The 20453-nt window shown below is 39.7% G+C and overlaps 1 protein-coding gene across 1 annotated transcript; it reads left to right on the forward strand.

Annotated features, from left to right (window-relative positions):
* The first annotated feature begins 683 nt into the window (after positions 1-683).
* On the forward strand, positions 684-19047 carry smc4 (structural maintenance of chromosomes 4). Its single transcript, XM_070905322.1, has 24 exons — positions 684-777; positions 2282-2439; positions 3446-3636; positions 4222-4413; positions 5414-5590; positions 7637-7801; positions 8362-8489; positions 8748-8888; positions 9412-9562; positions 11446-11610; positions 11734-11967; positions 12175-12360; positions 12515-12676; positions 12848-13073; positions 13190-13266; positions 13938-14090; positions 14219-14345; positions 14513-14702; positions 16313-16457; positions 16741-16914; positions 17337-17519; positions 17745-17977; positions 18076-18259; positions 18763-19047. The coding sequence occupies exons 2-24, from the start codon at positions 2292-2294 to the stop codon at positions 18925-18927; spliced, it is 3897 nt and encodes a 1298-aa protein (XP_070761423.1). The 5' UTR covers positions 684-777; positions 2282-2291; the 3' UTR covers positions 18928-19047.
* Positions 19048-20453: the final 1406 nt, after the last annotated feature.

The following is a 20453-nucleotide window of genomic DNA, read 5'->3' on the forward strand; positions in this document are numbered from 1 at the left end:
TGTCATTTACTCCAGAAAGAGATGCATGAATAGTCAATACAGTAAAGAGCAAGCCTATCCATCACTAATCAGCAATGTATCGCTAGGTTATCAAGGCTAACCCTTGGTAGCCGTTTAATCTGGGTCATAAACAGCTTGAAAAGTGAGTTGTCGCGAGAGTCGCAAGTCTCGCTTCCTTGCAAACGGAAATTTCGAATAATTTACAAGTACAGTATGACATCTGTTAAATAAATGTATTAAATAGAACTCATTAAAATCAAAATACACTAACATTATTCGTTGATCCAACGAACAATATTTCCTCAAATGTAAACTATTCTTCCGGGCGGGACTTCCTTCTACTGTAACCAGGCAACCGTTTGAACACGTAGAAACATTCGGCTTTGAATCTGACAATAATCTTAAATAATATATAACATTGAAAAAAGTATTGTTCTTTGTGCGTTTTTCGTCTCATTCTTTTTGTCTTATGGTTATCGTTTGTTTGGAGCGAGGCGGAGTTGGCTTCGTCCCCTTTTTTGAATTTCATGTTTTTTTCCCTTGCCCTTTGAACGTTCCATGGTGCCTTGCGTCAGTTTGTAACGAATTTGGTTCGACAGCACAGTTTAGGCGCCATTTACAAGTTAGAGTTTTCAAGTAGGAGAGCGACTCGGAATGACACGGGGCTGAATTTTGTGGATTATATTTGCCAAACTTTGGATTAACGAATACTTTTTCGAAATCGTGATTTGGGTCAGAAAGGAAGACTCTTGACAGACCGTGCCCATATTGTGGAAGGTACATAGAAACATTTAGCTGAGAGTAATGACTGGGTTCCGTCTATTTGCTGAAATGCATAACGTTAGTTCCAAACCAGATTTAACATTAACAACACGTTAACTCGCGTTTTAACATAAACTACGGTGGAAAACGTACTCGCCAACGTTAACAACACTCCGGAATGTAATTAATCTTTTCCGCCTTATATTGTATTTAACGCAAAATGTGCCTTATCGTAGACATACACACCCCTGACAGTAACGTTAATGTTGCAGATGGTTGGTAAACTTTGAGCTGCAATACCTTAGTCTGGTTAACGTCAACTACTTTAGCTTTAGCTAACGTTAGTTAGGCAAATGCTAAGTTAAGCGCCCCTTTCAATTCAGATTACGCTACCTTTTAGACCAGTTACCGTTATAGCATTGCGTTAACGTTACAGATCTACAACGCAGATAAGTTTGCTAGTCAAAGTTAGCCATTACGTTAGCTTTAGCTTTGCTGTGTTACTTATCATCAGATAGTTAGCTACAGCAGCTAACTTAACGTTAACATCAGCAAAGTGGAAATTGCACGGTAAAGTTAACGGTTAAGTTAACGCTACTTGTTTTTTTTATCCGGTTGCCAAGCAAGCGATACCAAGTCACTTATTTGGCAAACGTGCGTGTAACAACGTTCTAACGTTACTATTAGACCAAAGTTACCGTTAAGTTCTTTGAATGTGCTTTCCAATTAGCTAGCGAGTTAGGTTGCCCCGTGTACACCTCCGCCCCCAACATAAAAGTTGAGGTGATTAAAGTTATATTAGAGTCAGTTTGAGACCTCGGTCAATTTAGGACGTTGTGTCTTTACCACTGATCAGAGAGCTGCGTCTGTTCAGTTATGGCCATATAACGTAGGCTATGCTAAGAGCTGTGGGGAGATAATTTAGCTACTTGCATATTAACGTTAACTGAATTAGTTTTTCCGGTGACGTTACGTTAACCTTATTTTCTTATTTTTCCCAACATTGCAAGGGTCCTTAACTGTTCAACTCTGTGACGCGCAAATCAACTACTTTAGATGCAGGAGGATAACGTTACCACAACGAGTCTGTCGCAATAGGAGGCCATTCATTTTTTTTTTTTTTTTTTTTTTTTTTTTTTTTTTTTTTTACTGTTATTGGGGTTTAGTGTTAGAATAGCATCTAATTTGGTACAATCATCACGCAGATTGGCAGCCTCATCGCTGCCATCTCTTCTAACGTCATCTGGCCGAGAGCCTTTTTTAATAACTCACTTTGTTCAGGTTATAAACTCAAACACCCCTACTCATGTTGTTACGTTATCTATTGTTGAAAAAAAAACTGTTATCATATGAAAAATATACCGACTAACAGTTAGATGGACGGCAGTGAGATCTGACTGTGGTAATAATTTCAGCCTGACAACGGTAGCTGCGTGTGACCGACTAAAAGTGGAGTTGGGAGATTGACAGGCACAAAAACCACTCATGGATATTCCTTTTTTACCAATGACCCATTCAGATTTCAAATCATGCCATCTAAAACTGCAAAGAGCTCAACTGCCTCCGCCAAGCCAAGAGGGAAAGGGTCGCAGCCTCGGGATGACTCCGAAGACGAGCTGGATGTACCCCCTAAAGAAACCAACTCCAATGGCCAAGAGGAGGCACCGCCGACAACTGGCAAGTAACAAAGGGTGTTTTGGTGTCTGTGAATCTAAATAAGTTGTGTTCACTCAATGGCGTTGCGTGTATCGCTGTATTGGTAGTGGTCAATTGGCACAGCTGTGGAGCTTTTCTTCTTACTTAAATCTCAACACGTAGTTAGAATGGCTGACATATATTTTTCTAAAGTGTCAGTCATCAATAAATGTCTTATGATTTTTGAGATGATTTTGATATCGTCGAGTGTACTTCTTCCCCGGATCTTCTCAGCGAACGAGGTAATTTATTTCGGATAATGAAGTGTTTTATGTAGCAGATCAAAAGGGTGTTTCGGTTCATTCTTATAACTTGATGATTTGTAATTTGTGTAATAATTTGTATGCGAAGCTTGAGACGCACATAGGCGTTAAGTGCTGTTTGTATTCTTTAGAATGTGTTGAAATGCTTCACTGGGTGTCTGTCTGCAAGAATTTAATTTACAAACATCGACCCCATAGCTTGTTTATGCTTATGTGAGCACAATAGATTTTGGACAGGTCGTTGTGGCTTGGTGTGATGGCAACATAATCGGTTTTACATTAAATATTATCATCACAAAACACGATTTTCACAGTCTGTGTTTTGAGTGCACTTCAGCATGAGTGAAAATGTGACGTTGATGATCGAAATATACACTTTAGTTATTTGTCATCGACGAAATGAATGTGGCGCATCTACTCTCACGTATCAACGCTTCTCGTGGAGAGCGTTTGTATAATAATGTGGGTTTGTTCATAAGCGGCCATGGTTCTTTCAGGTTTTTTTAGGAGGTTGGCTCTTGTTTTCAGAACAAAGAAAAATAACGCCTGTCAACTTTCTCGGGAGTCGTTGTTTGACTGCTGTTGTAACTTGCTGCCTGTGTTTTGTTTGTTTGTTTTTTTGCTCCTCTACCCCTCCCCCACGCACCACTGCCCCCCCACCCCCCCTCCCCACCTGAAACGACTCGCACAGAGAAATAAAAGTTGTACTTTTTTCTGTGCCACAGATCCGTCTCTCGGGGAAGCTGCCGAGGCGGTTGATAATCGAAGTTTGGAGGAGATTCTCGGTAGCATCCCTCCACCCCCGCCCCCAGCAATGACCAATGAACCGGGCGCTCCTCGCCTGATGATAACACATTTAGTTAATCGCAACTTTAAATCTTACGCAGGCGAGCAGATTCTGGGGCCTTTTCACAAGGTACGACCAAACATGGTTACAAATGTCAACCCTGTGTGCGAAATACTCTGTTAATGTGTTGTGTGAAGCTCACAGATTTACCATCATTTGTAGTGCTTCTCCATTTTATTTTATTAGACTTTAATTTCATATTATGCAACTGTAAACATGTTGCCTTGTGGAGTGGTAGACACAACAAAGTACAAAAATATTAATGATACTACACTATAACATTTATTTAATTTTTGAAAAAAAAAAAATTCAAAGTGGAAAAAGTCACACTCCTCCATTTTGATTTAGTGAGTGTATCATGCAAGGGGTAATGATCTTGCGATGTGCTGACATTTCCCTTTAATTATGACTTTCATTAAACTTTGTCTTTTCACCTTTTTCTGCTCCCCTCATTGCCCTGTAAATATATGTATATTAAAATAAATCTTAACTACACCCACTTGGAATACATTCACTATCACAATCTTACTATGCTGAAATGTTAATTTATAGCTTGTAAAGTTATGACATTTACATGATTTGTTTGTGGATGCAGTATATTTTGTATAATTGATTTATTTAATTTTTTTATCTTGTCTCTTATCTTTCTCTCAGCGCTTTTCGTGCATCATTGGTCCAAATGGGAGTGGGAAGTCCAATGTGATAGATTCGATGCTCTTTGTGTTTGGATACAGAGCTCAAAAGATCAGATCGAAAAAGCTCTCAGTGCTGATTCACAGCTCTGATAAACACAAGGATGTGCAAAGCTGTACTGTGGAGGTGCATTTTCAAAAGATTATTGATAAGGTATGTATCTATATCTCTGTCAAACACTACAGTCACTCTGGCCTCTCTGAATTAATCAATAAGCAGTCCAAATTGAAAGGGGCAATTGGAAATATTTTCTAGAGGACCGATATTTTTCTTGAATTTTAAATATGTTTTTTCCTCAATGCTCAGGAGATAATATTGCTACTCATTTATCACACCAATGACTAAACACAGACTCAAATCGGTCATGAAAGTTACAACTAACACCCACACATACCTTAGTCAATTCATTGTGTGCTAGAATTGATTCCTGTATTTTTGAATAATTTTTAAATGTGCCATTTAGTGAATAGGCTCTACTTATTTGACTGTACTATGAAAAGTCAATAAAATGGGTGTTTGTATTATTTTACAAATTTAATCTGGTGTATTAGACCACAAATTACTTGGAAAACTGACTGTAGTTAAAATAATGACAGTTAAGCATGTTTCTATATTTGATCTGCCACAGGGGGTGTAAGTTTTGCCTTTCTGTTTGGTCCATCAGTTCACAGTAAATTAAAATCAAGTTGTTAAACTAGTGGCATAATTCTATGAACTCTGCCAGCATTCCTATCTGCCATTTCTGACACTTAAAAATATTTTTTAAGAAGTGGTGTACACAGCATAAATTATTAGACTTGTTTCTAAAATTATTACACTTTTAGGCAAACGGCCTACCTTTTTGCATTGCATTCATAATCTCATCACTTTATCTAATATGGAGTTTAAATTTTGTAAATGTAACACAATAGAATACACTTTAATATTGCTATGGTTTATTTACATGGCAGTGTAGCTGGCCTAGATCTGTTGTGTGCTTTTTAAACAAGCCTTTTTCATAATTGTTTTTAATGTGGGGTGTTTTTCTCTAACCACTCTGTGGATGTCAGTATTATGAGTATTATCATTTGATGTGGGTAGCTGTGTGAGTTTTTTCTGAACTGTTCTTTTATAAGCTGCTCTGTGTCTTCTGCCCCTCCCCCCTCTGAGCCAGGAAGGAGATGACTACGAAGTCATCCCCAACAGCAAGTTCTATGTTTCCAGGACTGCCAACAAAGACAATTCCTCAGCCTACCATATCAATGGCAAGAAAGCCACATTCAAAGAAGTGGGGGCTTTACTCCGAAGCCATGGTATTGACCTAGACCACAACAGATTTCTGATCTTACAGGTAATTGTAATTTTTTAATGTAATTTCCTCTTCCACTTCTAAATCTGCTTTTTTTATCCTTACTCTGACCATCCCATTCTGTCAGATATTTCCTACTCTTCCTTCTCTGCCCATTTCCCAGTCCTCTTTGAGTCAAATGTTTCATGGCTACCTTTAAAGCCATGCCTGTCTGTGTGAATAACCTGTTGCAGTGGAATTGGAAAGGAGAGGATGTGTCCTCTGCCAGCCCTTAGACTGCTATAGCAGCGCATCATGGTTTGAAACAATGTGGAAAAGGTGCGAACCATTATTTGCTGCTTTAGAATTTTAAGGAAAAAAGGCAATTTTACCCATACATGGACTTGGATGTGAGTGGCTGTGGTTGAACAACTATCTCAGATTTTTTTAGTGGGGGAATCTTAGATGGGGTTGACCCACCAGTGGGGTAGGTTGGACCTCCCTTCCTCTCCCTTTCCCATGTACCTGCCACGCTTTAGCAGCACGTAAATATTGGCGTGTGAGAATAGACCCCAACCCCAATATTGGCAGTGCTGCTTCAGTGTGGCTGGATCAAACACCTTCCATTACCATGGCTTTAATATTGGTTCAACATTTTGTTTATTTGTTTTACCTCCACTGTGAATGTAATTCATTCCTCCTATATTTAAAAAAAAGTTTCTTTCTTGTTTTGTTTTTTTAATTTAGCATTGTGATGCACTGAGTTTGAACCAGTTCACTAGTTACACTCCTACTCCTTCTGATTGCATTACATGTGTGGCCTATCCATTATTACTGATTACCCCAAGGCTTATGGGGCATTCATGTCAGAGTGGAACAAAGTGGCTTAATCTTTGTTGTCCCAATTTTTCTATTTAATTTTATTTCATTATTTTTACAGTAAGTGGTAGTTTCAGGTGGTGGGTACAAACACTTTGTTTCCCACTGTAGTTTTGTGGTTAGTTGGTTGATTATATGTGTCCTGCTTGCCTTTTTCGTATGTGTGTGTGCATGTCCATTCTCACTCGCCTTGGATGTTAGATTTTTAGCTCTCTGACCATGATATGGCTGCATGACTATGGGAAGAGGCTTTAGCTTGTTCTCCAAGGTCACTTTTCCAGGCCTCTGGCTAAGGGGAAACTGTCTATTTTGTGCACTGGTCAGAGCAGAGGATGACGTGGGATTCCACCCCTTCCTCTCCTGGCTTCTCCTTTCTTTCATACATAAAAGTAATATGTGAGCTGCCTTTATTTTCCCTTCATATACATGAAACAATTAGAGACTTTTACTATATCTGGATTTAATTTGTGTTTAACTTGACAATTATTATGTAGCAATATTGTTATTATAAGCCAGCCTGTCTCAAAAAATTAAAAATAAAAATGAACACATGTTCAGACAAATATTACTTTGGAGAGTTGTCCCTAACTTGGGGGCAAGTAGTATAGATGTGCAGTATGTGGGGGGGAAAGGGTGTAGCTACAATAAGTCAGAATTGGTATGCTATGCTATAAAAAGCATTTGTTTTTAAATCACTTTAAATTTGGTAATATTAATTTTAACACAAGGTCTGTAATGGGTAGTGATTATTGGTGGGGTGTTGATGTGGTTATGTGTTATTACAACATTAATACTTCTGAGAGTGCTCTGAAGCATGTTTAACATGTCTGATAACACTTTTTACTCATTCATCAGATTGAATCATATCCATTATTTTTTTGAAGAAAGAGTAGTTTTCCAGTATTTTAATGTCATGTTCTCCTTTAGTTTTAAATTGATATTTCTGTTTGTTTGCCCAATGTAATACTAGAGGGAGCCTCTAGAAATACATTTTTGGTACACTGTACATGACTGTATCTGCCAAGTTGTGTGTTTAGCAGACCAGCATTATTGCAAGTTTAGAGTTGTGAATTCAATTGACCACATATCTTAATAGTTAATGTTGTGGACATTTTTTATTTTATTATTACAAATTATAAGATTTGTTTTAGTAGAACTTTTAGTGCTTATGTTTTGTGTGAATGATTGCATGCATGTCTTTGTCCGTGTGTTGTTCTGGACTGTACCTAGGGCGAGGTGGAGCAGATTGCCATGATGAAGCCTAAAGGTCAGACAGAGCACGATGAGGGCATGCTGGAGTACCTGGAGGACATTATCGGCTCCTGCCGCCTCAAGGAGCCCATCCTAACCCTGGCCCGTCGCATTGAGCTACTCAATGAGCAGAGGGGAGAGAAGGTGACATACACTCATACACTATCTGCTCACACATTCATAAGCTAACCAGCTTTCCTTCCTGTGTCCTGGCTTCATTTATACAGTAGAGGTTAGAGTTTGAAGAGGCTTTCTTTTGTGTGTGCATGTGTTTGGAAGCTTTTGATTGCATATCTGAGATGATATGCAACCTCTTATATTTTATTTGTATTATATTTTTATATATATTGTAAGATAAGTTGGTACTTAGCTGGGCCAACTACCCCAGACATTATTAATGGCTTTTCATAGAATTTTTTTGTGCACACATAATAACTTCTGAAGATATATTTTTGTATGTTGACAAACCTTTTTTCATTTTCTGTTTTTTTTTTTTAATATTTTTTTATTTTATTATACAATGTAGGTAAACGAATACAGAAGTGATTGGAAACAAATGAATGCTATTATAGCTTTTATAAAAATATCTATGTGGCATCAGAATGATGGAGGCGCTGTAAAAATGACTTTTTTGAACATGATGATGATTTATATTGAAGTTTTGTCACCTGATATTAAGTACTGCAATATGTTCACTGTCCTAGCTAAACCGAGTGAAGCTAGTGGAAAAGGAGAAGAATGCTTTGGAGGGAGAAAAGAACAAAGCTGTGGAGTTCCTCACCCTGGAGAATGACATCTTCAAACACAAGACTCAACTCTGCCAATATTATGTGTGAGTGCATCAGCATTGTCTCTGTTTTGTACAAGACAAATTAAACAATAATATATTCTCATTAAATTTCAATGTAGACCCAACAGTAGCGTAGAAAAGAGAAAAAAATCAGTTGAATAAATGCAAATTTTATACTCTATATTTAAACTTTCACAGGACGGCATGAGCCTTCTCTCGTGTCAGACCCCATTTTATTTGTTTAATGTGTAAATGATCAAGTTTTACTTTACTGTTTTTTCCTGATATCTCTTCCATTAGTCATGATCTGCAGAAGCGTGTGGTGGATAAAGAGCAGGAAAAGCAGAAGATCTTGGAGGACACCAAGGAACTCACTGAGAAAAATGCAAAGATATCACAGGAGATGGAGAAAATGAACCAAGAGCTCAAAAATGTGGAGAAGTAAGGCATTTTTTGTCCTTCTACCCTTTTATTAACCAATGTAACATGTTTAAGTTACTAACTTTTCTACTAATTCAGTACTTTTGTGGTTATTGTCAGGGCCTCTCTTGCTCTGAACATTTTTGTTTAGAGGCAAAATTCCTGTTCAGGTCTGGAAAAGTATCAGTAGTAATTTGTCCTGAAATTTGATTGTTCCACAAACAGTTGCAAAAACGTATAAAAAAAACAAACTGTTGTTCCCTCACAAAAAAAGGGTACAAACTTGATGCTGTTCTAGACATCAATTTATACATTTTTGGCTTTGATGACCGTAGACTGACAAAACTTCTTTGAAATGAAAAATGTGAGGGAACTGAAAACTGACTGAGCTTTATTGTGAAGTGTTGTAGAAACTTTGCCTATTATTGTGTATATATACATTGTTTTGGATATTTTTCAGATTCTCAAAGTTGATCTAATATTTCAGTAGATTTTTCCCTGATTGACTTGAGTGTACCCAGTAAAAATGCTGTTCCTCCACCAGGAAACAAAATAAGCTCAACAAGTACATTGAGACCCAGAAGGAGAAGTTCACCCAGCTGGATCTGCAGGACGTTGAAGTGCGTGAGAAGATTAAACACTCAAAGAGCAAGAACAAGAAACTGCAGAAGCAGCTGGAAAAGGACAAAGAAAAGGTGTGTTGGCCTTTAAATTGTGGTCTGCTATTACACACTTCAATGACTTTGTTTAAGTTGGTATTACTGTTTGCTACTCTGCAGTAGTTGTGATTATTTCACTTCAATAGTATCACAGTGTGCATTCTCACAATGTTCACACAGACACATAATCTGTCAGGAGAGCGTAATTGTAGCCATTTTTTCATAATTTACTACACAAAACAAAAAGTCAAGACAAGCTAGCACCAGTGGAATGACACTCCAGTGTTACTCTGTTTATTTTGTCCCGTGGCCAAGAAAGAAACATGGGCACTAAAAATACAATTTCCGTTGCTTATAGAAAACACAAGGCTGTTGTTTTGAGGCCTAGAGAAAAGGACATTTGTCAAGGCTTTACAGAAGTCTGCATTTAAGTGATTAATGAGTTGCAGAATTAAACAACTACATTTTAACGCCATGTGTGCCTTTTTATGTTTAGTTTGTAATCAAGTTTACTAGAGTCACTTGTAGGTTTAACAGGTTCATGTTTTACAGTTGTAAACACAAACAGTACACTGTGTGTTTGTGTTTTTTAAACTATGGTTCATTTTAATTTCAGTATTATAAGAAAAGGTTACCATAATAAGCACAGATTAGGTTACAGATTTCCTCGAGATAAAGAATTTAAAAATGTTTTTTATATTATATAAGGTTTTTTAATGAAAATTAAGCATTATTTCAGATGTAAAGATAATACAAATTTGTGTAAAAAGTATTACAGATAATGTAGCATTTCAAACAAAAAGCCTGGCTACTGGTAGAGTTAGTGTTTCCAGACATTCTGCATGATGGCTACACCTACACAAACAAGATGAAGAACAGTGAAGTTGGCTTTCGTACAAAAACCATGTGAATATTGCTACTGAAAAACTATGTTGTCATTTGAAAAAGTGTGCAGGGACCTTGCTTTAATTTTTCATATTTTTTCTTACCTTGGGTAAATGGAAGTCCCTGTATGTCTTCTAAATTAATTGGCATTATCCATAGGAAAAAAATAAAATCTGTACAGAACTGTAAATCAAATTTCATGGAAGGAAGGGCTATCTGCCCTAAACTATCCACTAGGGGGCTGTGAAGTAACACACAAGTTGATTGTTAGTGTGTGCCTATTAATAGCCCACTCATGCTCTGTTTCACGATTAATGATGTTCCTGTCTCTTAGACTAATGTTTCTCTAACTTGCACACTTACTGAAAAACGTGTTCACACAGACCTAGAGTCAACAGTTCCCTCGTAACTGTAGGTATATCTTCTCATCTCCCTCTCTGCTCTAAAACGCTATCTGCTCCACCTACAATGGCTGTACTCTGGAAACGTCTTGGTCAGAGGCAGGCAGACCTCTGGGGAGCAGTGTTCTGCTGTGTGGTAGTCAACTACAGCCTGGCTTGTGTAACACTCCCAGCAGCCACATTCACATTTCACCCGCAGTTAACCCTACAAAACATAGACTATACACACACACCGCTCCTTGCCTTGTTTCAGCCCTGCCAAGCAGCAGACTGTTGTGCCAGTCTTAACCAGGGCTTGCTCAGTGTGTGTTTATAGTTGATTACAGTTGTGTGTTTTGGCCTGCCTCTGAATGTGTAGCACAGCTGCTTGTAACTGGCATTGGCAAAAAAAAAACCTGTATTCAATCCGTTTACTTTATACCTCTTGTCTCCTAAAGTCTTCACTGATCCCTTTATCTCATCATCTAATTTAAGAGGTAAAGGGCTATTACTCTGTGGTTGGCTGAAGTGCGTAGTGATGAATTGTGTCCTCATGTTGAATCTAGACAGGTCAAGCCACTGTTGCTTAGAATGCTTAGAGTCGGACACATCTCGTCTGTTTTTGTACGTTCTCCTGTCTGGCTCATCTTTTAGCTGGAGGAAGTGCGGAGTGTACCAGCCAGCAGTGAAAAGGCCATCTCTGAGGCAACAGCTCGCAAGGAAGAGCTGGAGAAGCAGAAGGTGAAAGAAGAGGAAAAACTTAAGGAGGTGATGGAAAGTCTGAAGGAAGAGACCAGCGGCTTGCAACAGGACAAAGAGGTGTGTCTATGCATCCTGGTGTTAGTTTGTTGCATGATTTGTTTAACTTTAGGTAGTAAACAATCCGTAAAATCTCATCCCTTTGTCTTCCAACCTTACCTCTCCTCTTTTTCTGTTCTCTAGACCAAAGAGAAAGAGCTGATGGAGCTCAGTAAGGCTGTAAATGAGACCCGGTCTCGTATGGACCTGGCTCAGTCGGAGCTTGACATCTACCTTAGCCGCCACAACACAGCCCTGACACAGCTCAACACGGCCAAGCAGACACTTCAGACAACTTCTGACACGCTGCGTGAGCGCCGTGCCGCCATCAAAGACCTGGAAGTCAAAATACCCCAGAAAGAACAGGAGCTCAAGAAGGTAAAACCAACATCATGGCCAACATTGTTGGCATTTTGTTTAGGCAGCATTTACATGGGACATTTTGCATCTGTAAAAATCAGTAACTTTTGTTGAAGCCACTACACATCCAGCTGTACTTGCTACATTTATTGAGTATTTGTGCCCTGTGGATGGCATCATTGGTGTGAGCTTCTCCTTGAATTGCTCCTCTCTTTTCCTCTGCAGGACGAGGGAGAGCTGGGGCAGCTGATGAAGATGGATACTGAAACCAGGGAAGTGGTGAGGGAAATGAGGCAGAAGGTGGATGAAGCCAAGAGCTCTCTGTCCTCCAACCGCAGCCGAGGAAAGGTCCTGGATGCCCTCATGCAGCAGAAGAAGAATGGCAGAATCCCTGGCATCTTTGGAAGATTGGTAAAAAAAAAAAAAGAAACTGTTTTAACACATTAATATACAGGGTTACACGGAAACAACTTAATTTACGGTCATCTAGCTATGGTGTGCACAGCAGCTTGAGTATATGAAAGGTCTGTAGTAGCTGTATTATAATTTATTTTTGTGCTTGTAGGGGGACCTCGGAGCCATAGAGGAGAAGTATGACGTTGCCATTTCCTCTAGTTGTGGCGCTCTTGACAACATCGTGGTGGATACAATCGACACAGCTCAAAAATGTGTTACATTCCTCAAAGAACAGAACATTGGGGTCGCCACCTTCATTGGTCTTGACAAGGTAAAGGACATTACAGTGTAAATGGATGATTTTTTTCTCTTAGAGGCTAGATCACTAAGTCGAGTACTCAATTCAGTAGCCTATGTTGAGCTATTCAGGTTTCCTTCGATAAAACAAATGGTCTCCTTCTCTTGCTGCTCCTTCTCATTCCTCCTTGCTTCCTTTGCTCAGATGAAGGTGTGGGAGAAGAACATGTCTCCCATTCGCACTCCAGAGGACAGCCCTCGTCTCTTTGACATGGTGCGAGTGAAAGATGCGAGTGTGCGACCAGCTTTCTACTTTGCCCTAAGGGACACCCTAGTGGCCCAGGACATGGAGCAGGCCACAAGGATGGCCTTCCAGAAGGACAGGCGCTGGAGAGTGGTCACCCTGAAGGGACAGATAATCGAGATGGCTGGTGGGTGACCTACTTTTTCTGTCATAACTTTACGTGGCCCATCTTTTTTTCTCTAACTCGTATACTTATGGCTCTCTCAGTGAAGATAATAATACTGTCTGGTGTGTGACTCACAGGAACCATGACTGGAGGAGGAAGAGTATTGAAGGGCAGGATGGGCTCTTCTCTTGGTACCGAGTTCTCCCAGGAGGAGGTGAGGGCCTGAAATTAGTTTATAATTTAAGTATAATGTTTTGGGTTTGGTTTAAAATAACGACTAACTTTTTCATAGAAATGTTTTTGATTTCTTCTTGTTACGGATTTTTGTCCAGCTGTGGCCACTATGCAGAAAACATGTTATTGTTATTTGCACTTAATTAAAAGCTATTAATGCAGCAACAACAGTGATTGTACAGAGCAGAAGAGCTCTGATTGTTTTTATTGCACCTCAAAGCCCTAATATGCTGTATGTTCAACGATTTTCTCACCATTAAACATAATCTGGAAAAAATATTCGAATACATAGCAAACGTGATCCTTGATATTTTAACCAAATGGCGCACAGATGCAGCTGGACCATAAAAACAGATTGACATCAATCATTAATTTAATATACCAAGGCACGATCACATTTTATGGGACTTCTTATACATTAACAACATAGCAAACAGGCATTTGTTATAGGCTCACAGCCAAATGAGTGTATCAAGCCTCATTAACGACTCCTAGTTCCTGCTGTTAGCCAGTAGTATTGAAGTTTTACCTTGAGCACATTTCCTAGAAGTGACTCTGAGATGCCAGATGAATATGGACCCTGCCATCAGATAATTACCACAGCAGGTCATTAGTGTAGCAAATGTGATGGTTTTCATGTGTTTTCTGCAGCTTGACCGTATGGAGAGCAAGCTGAATGAGAAAATGTCGAAGCTGCAGGGCTGCCAAGAGAGAAAGCTGCAGCTAGAGGAGAACGTCCAGCGCCTGGGGCCACAGCTCCGAGATATGAAGAACACCCTGGAAAAATACGCCAACAGCATGACTGTACAGCAAATACACCTCTTCCCTCTCATTCACCATGTTTCTGTCTCTCTCATTTGGGTGTGTAAACTGATATAAAGGCTTTTAACAAGCCTGTGTGACTGACTATGTTCCTTCTTTCCTTCCTTCAGAATCTAGCTGACCAGGAGGCTCACTTGAAACTTCAGATCAAGGAGCTTGAGGCCAATGTGCTCGCTGCTGCCCCAGACAAGGCCAAACAGAAACAGATGGAGAAGAGCCTGGAGGCCTTCAAGAAAGGTGGGATCCTCCTTTAAACTGTAAAGAGAAATATTGTTAATTGTTAAATATGTTATTAAGTTAATGTTCATTCTCCAACTCCAGACTGTAATTTGTGGAAAGAATTGCACTCATTCTGTCTTATTCCTGTCTCCCTGCTCTGTCCCTGTCCTCTGTTGCTCTCTCAGACTATGAGGCAGCATCCAGTAAGGCTGGGAAGGTGGAAAATGAGGTGAAAAGGCTCCACAACCTGATTGTAGACATCAATAGCCACAAGCTAAAGGCTCAGCAGGACAAGCTTGACAAGGTCAACAAGGAGCTAGATGACTGCTCCTCCACCATAACCAAGGCCCAAGTGGCCATAAAGACAGCTGACCGGTGAGGAAAGCTCTGTAATTACATGTTTAGCATTGTTCACGCACTCATAATAAGAAGGATCCGCTACTCTGCCTAGAGTATAAATACTCATAAAATATAAATACATATAAATACTTAGTTTGAGCGCATTTGTTGGTACAGTGTCTGGTTTAATTGTATATGAAACTGTCCTAAAGTCACAAAATTGTTTTACACAAGTTAACATGATATGTTTCTGAGGGGAACACACAGCTGGTTTTGTTCTTTTCTACAGACTGTTCATTTTAGTCATTATTATCAGCACCAAGTTCATTACTGAGGCATCCCAGATTGTCCGTGCCGTGATTGTAGTTGCACAGACAACTCTCCTGTCTATCACTAGGGGGCGACACCCCGTACTGGTGTTCTGGGTGTAATTAAAGTCAGCTCGTCAGACTGAGCATGCAAATAACTCACTTAAGGATGCCAACATTTGTGTTGGGTCGGTACATCACATAGACATAACATGAGCTTACCAGAACACTCGCTAAACTCAGCTCTCCCTCCTGTGTTTGTCATTGGTTTCTTTGAGTTAATCAATGTTGTGGCATTAGCAACTAAAATGGACCTGTAGTCATCAGTATCTGTAGCTGGAACATTAAGATTGATCGTGTGGGCAGGACAGCCCGGCAGTCTGCTGCAGTGGATTGATGCTGGTGGTTGCATGTGAAATGGTTTGTTCGGGTGGAGGAGCTGTCCAGCCAATTAAGAACACAGTGAGAGATTATAAACTGAGGCGCACAGAGGCAGCCTGTGTGAAACTGCTTCTTCCTTTGTGTCAAATACAGTCTCCATATTGGAGAAGCACGTCTGAAAGCCAAATAGCCATAACTTAGGCAGATAGATGAACCTAGCAATGTTACAGATTCCAGGTCGGAAAGGAGCTTTTATCTCTCCTGTTGTGTAAGAAAATATCTATGATGTTGGGGTGCACACCTTTTGGTTATATTGTGGTTGTATTACTAAGTTTCTGACCAGTTTCACTCTGGAATTCTCCATTTTGGCCTTGTATCCAGACTAAGCCAGCATTTTTCACATTTTGAGATGCATTTTATTGCTTCTAGTTCTTTCTGATTGCTAACTCTTGCCTCACATTTTTCATACAGTTGTTCAACGTTTAGACAACAATCTGAAGGAAATAATGCGGACAAAACCCTATTTGAAATAAAAATGACTTTTGCAATTTATCCGTTCCAGTGTGTCTGCACAAAGCATTTCAGCGGTACATCTCACGTAGGTCTGTTTGTACGAATCACTGTGGTTTTACGCACGTAAGTACTGTGATTGTGTATTGGCTGCTGCTGCTCTGCTGCCGTGCTGCTCACGTTACGTTACTCCTCACGGCGTTGGCGTAGGTCAGCTGTGATGAACACCAGATCCTGATGCTGAAAGTTGAAAAAGTGTCACTGAGCCTAGGTCTTTGTAAGCATGTAGACAAGTCGGTTGTTCTTCAGCAGTCACGCAATAACAGTTTTGGTTTGCAAGACTCACCCTGACATTATCAGTAGTTTTTCACTCACACACACATTAACCGCTGCCACTCTGACAGAGGCTAACATGTGTGTCTTTTGCTGTTCGTGTCCACTCTGCAGCAACCTGAAGAAGTGTGAGGAGAGTGTGAATCGTGTGCAGGCTGAGCTGGAGGAGAATGACAAGTCGATGACTGAGCTCTCGGAACAACTGAAGAAACTGGAAGACGAGGCCGGGGAGGTCATGAAGGCCTGTCAGGAGGCTGAGGTTGGCACTCTCAACTCACTTTATGTTTGAGGCATTGTTTGTTTTTTGTTTTTGTTTTTTTACAGAGACTTTCCAGATATTTTATACCAATATATCCAAAAGTAGTTTCCTGCTCCAAGAAGACATTCTTGACTGCAGTTTATTGTAAACCTGGTCTTCTTGTAATGTATATAGCAACTTAAAATGAGGAGAAAATACAGTAAACTGTTGAAATATGGTTTTCTAAATACATTTGAAGTAAACACTGTAGTAGGTTGAGCACCACTGTTTTCTCGTCCTCTAGGCCGCACTTCCCGAGGTGCAGGAGCAGTATCAGGGGGTGCTGAAGGAGATAAAGGTCCTGCAGCAGCAGGAGCACGCCCTGCAGGAGGAGTCCCTCAGCGTCCGGCTCCGCATCGAGCAGATCGAGACCACCATCACTGAACACAACAACAAGATCAGACACTGGCAGAAAGAGGTGTGTGTGTGTGTGTGTGTGTGTGTGAGATAACGTTACACTATACTAACGTTACCAAGTCACTGAGCTCCCAGTTCTCAACAAACACAAGCAACAAATGCTTCATGTACTTAACTTTTCTTCCTCAATCCCTCAAAATAATGTAAAGAAAATCATTTCATAATAATTCACTGCAGATGTTATTTTAGTTTGCATTTGCTGTTAATGAGTGTCCTGTCCTTTTGCCTGATTGTATTACCTGTGTTTTAAGTATTCATCCCTTAAGCACTTTTTTCTAAAATGAAGGCTGATTTGTTTTTAATTTATTATTTATTTTCTTGACGGTTGCAGATGGTTTTGTTCGCATTGATGATGTGAAATAAGCGTGTGGGCAACATGAATTATATTATATAGTGTTAATTATTCTTGTTGATGTTCTTCAGGCCACCAAGCTGTCCCTTCATACCATTGAGGACAAGCCAGCGGAGGAACTTCCTGTTCTTACCTCTGCTGAACTTGCAGAAATCTCAGATCCCAACGTCATCATCAACAAGATGATCACGTTAGAGACGCAGTGTGCTCAGATGAAGCCCAACCTCGGGGCCATTGCTGAGTACAAGAAGAAGGTAACCACAAATATGAGCAGGCATCCTTCTATCTAACTCTAATGCTTTGTTATTAATGAATTTTAATTAATCGCTGGAAGTATTCCTTCATTTTACAGCAAATAAACTGCAAAAGGCAAATGTCTAATTGTGATTGAAAGAAATGTCTTCATTTTTATTTGTTTATAATTTATTAAAAAGGAAACACTTGAGCGCTGACTTGAATGTGTCACTGTGTGTTTTCAGGAAGAGCTGTACCTGCAGCGAGTGGCTCAGCTGGACGAGATCACTACAGAGCGGGACATGTTCAAACGCGGCTACGAGGACCTGCGCAAACAGCGCCTCAACGAGTTTATGACTGGATTCAACATGATCACAAACAAGCTGAAGGAAAACTACCAGATGCTTACACTGGGTGGCGATGCAGAGTTGGAGCTTGTGGACAGTTTAGACCCTTTCTCTGAGGGCATCATGTTCAGGTAACAGAGGAGAAGAAGACCTGTGGCACATTTTGTTGAGCCCGTTGACTTGTGTTCTTTTCTCTGAGCTCTGATTTTCTGTTTCTCACTCTCTCCAGTGTGCGTCCTCCAAAGAAGAGCTGGAAAAAGATCTTTAACCTGTCAGGAGGAGAAAAGACCCTCAGCTCCTTGGCTCTGGTGTTTGCTCTGCATCACTACAAACCCACACCACTCTACTTCATGGATGAGATAGATGCTGCTCTTGATTTCAAGAACGTCTCCATCGTGGCCTGTTACATTTATGTGAGTATGGACCCGTGTATTAGGCGAGAAGACAAGCTGCACAGTTGTGGGTTTAAGATCTCTCTTTTAAGTTCAGAGTACATTTTTAGTATCAAGGTGGTGTAACATGTAAGCCATGAAAAGCCCTCCCTATTGGCAAACATCTGCCTAAACTCAGTCCAAGGGCTGCTGTTGGATGATACAGTGATCCAACTGAATTTATTAGCCAGTTCATTTTAAGAATTGTGGGGCTAATCAGTGCAGTAATCACTGACTCATGAGAGCTCAGTGTTTGTGTTGTGTAACTGTTTTGCTCGAGTTTACAAAAACAGGTGATTTTTCTGAACTCCTCCATTAATCCAAAGTGCTTTAGCCTTTAACTGTTTGCCTCCACTGTGTCCATTACTGTTGAAGGCTTTTGGATACATGATTACTTATTTCTTAAGGTATATAAAACTGATTGAGATATAAAGTATATCTCAAATCTCAATCAATATTTTTCCCTTTCCCTTATCTCGGCGCAGGAGCAAACAAAGAACGCTCAGTTCATCATCATCTCCCTGAGGAACAACATGTTTGAGATCGCCGATCGTCTCATCGGCATCTACAAAACTCACAACACCACCAAGAGTGTGGGAATCAACCCCAAGACCATCGTGTTTAAAGAGCACGACGCCGTCACTGCTTAAACCGGAGGAATCTCTGCTCTTTTACTTTCCTTTTCACACACCTTGTAAATATTTTTCATGTCTTTTTATCTCGTCCTACAATACAATGAAATGCTGCTATTCTTTATTACTATCTAACCAATAAATGTTTTCTGCTAAGATCTTTTCTTTCCATTACCACTCACGTGTACATAAGCATTACCTTTTTATAAGTTTGTGAATATATTTTGGCCAAGTGGTATTTAAGGTGTCTTGTCTACACTTAAGGTTGAATTTCAAACACAATGTTTGTCAGTGTCTCTAAACGCATTAGAATCCCTGAAGCCCCAAAAGATATTTTTGTAACTTGGAGAAAATTTTATAAAATCTTTTTTAACTAGCTGTAGATTCCTAAAATTCTGTACGTCAACTTAAGTATCCCAATGATAAAACAAGACAAAAGGGATAGCAAGCCAATGTGCAAGTCAATTTACTCTAAGCTATGTTTCAAATCATTATTTTAATACAACTTGTGCAAGACAACACTGGCGATGTAAAGTCAGGGTCATGTGGCGGCTTGGACATCATGTGTTTCACACTGCAAAGACAGTTGTAGCGAGCATCAGTTAATTGAGCTCACTGCAACACTAATTGACTTGTAGCTCTTCTCAAGCAGACGGCTTTTAAAAATGATTACTTCAAAAACTAAAAGCATTTGAACAAATTTATTATGACATTTTTTTAAATACAGGACGTTTAGAAAAAATACAACCACTACAACAGGTCTGGTTAACAACATTTGTTAGAAACTGCTGGCAATTCTCAAGGTGCCATTTGTTCAGTCTGTGATTCTTGCAGTAAAACAAGACCCGACTGTGTATCATACCTGTGTACATAATATTTGATATCTGACAGATACTCAACCTGGTGTTTCAGTAAGGTCTTCTGAGGTCTGTCTGGGCAAGATAAAGTAACATTTGTGGGATGCACTGGTAAAGCCTTTCCAAAGGCTATAATAGTTTAAAAATAGACTGTATGTCAGTGCACTATTTAGTAAAAGAACAATGTCCCAAGCAAGACCTATTGATCCTGGTGGAATTACAGTCCACTACAATAAGGCTGTTAAGTGGGGGCGAGGTAAAGGCACAGCAAGGGAGCGTGCATCACTGCAACATGATCTGTTGGTCCACCGTGCGTCTGGCTCCACTCGCCAGACTAACGCTCACATACAGTTGACAGTCTTGTGTAAGGAAATACAAGAGCTCTCGGCACAACAGGAAATACTGAAATGTCCCACTGCATGATGGGAAGGCTGAGTCTCTAGGCACCAATTTACTATTTCCGTAATGAACACTTTGTAAACCTTAATCTATGTTAAAAACCAAAACCAAAAACTTTTGATTAGTGTTTGATATGATAAAAGGTTATTAGTTCGGCAGTATGACTTGAATAATACACCCCAAAGAGGAACATAACGCTTGACAACAACACAATTCAATATATAAAAACATTTATGGATACATAAGCTGTGCTGAATTTCTTTTAAGAACTTATTTTAACATTGCATG

This window comes from Enoplosus armatus, chromosome 5 (assembly GCF_043641665.1).
Source record: "Enoplosus armatus isolate fEnoArm2 chromosome 5, fEnoArm2.hap1, whole genome shotgun sequence".
Lineage (NCBI taxonomy): Eukaryota > Metazoa > Chordata > Actinopteri > Centrarchiformes > Enoplosidae > Enoplosus > Enoplosus armatus.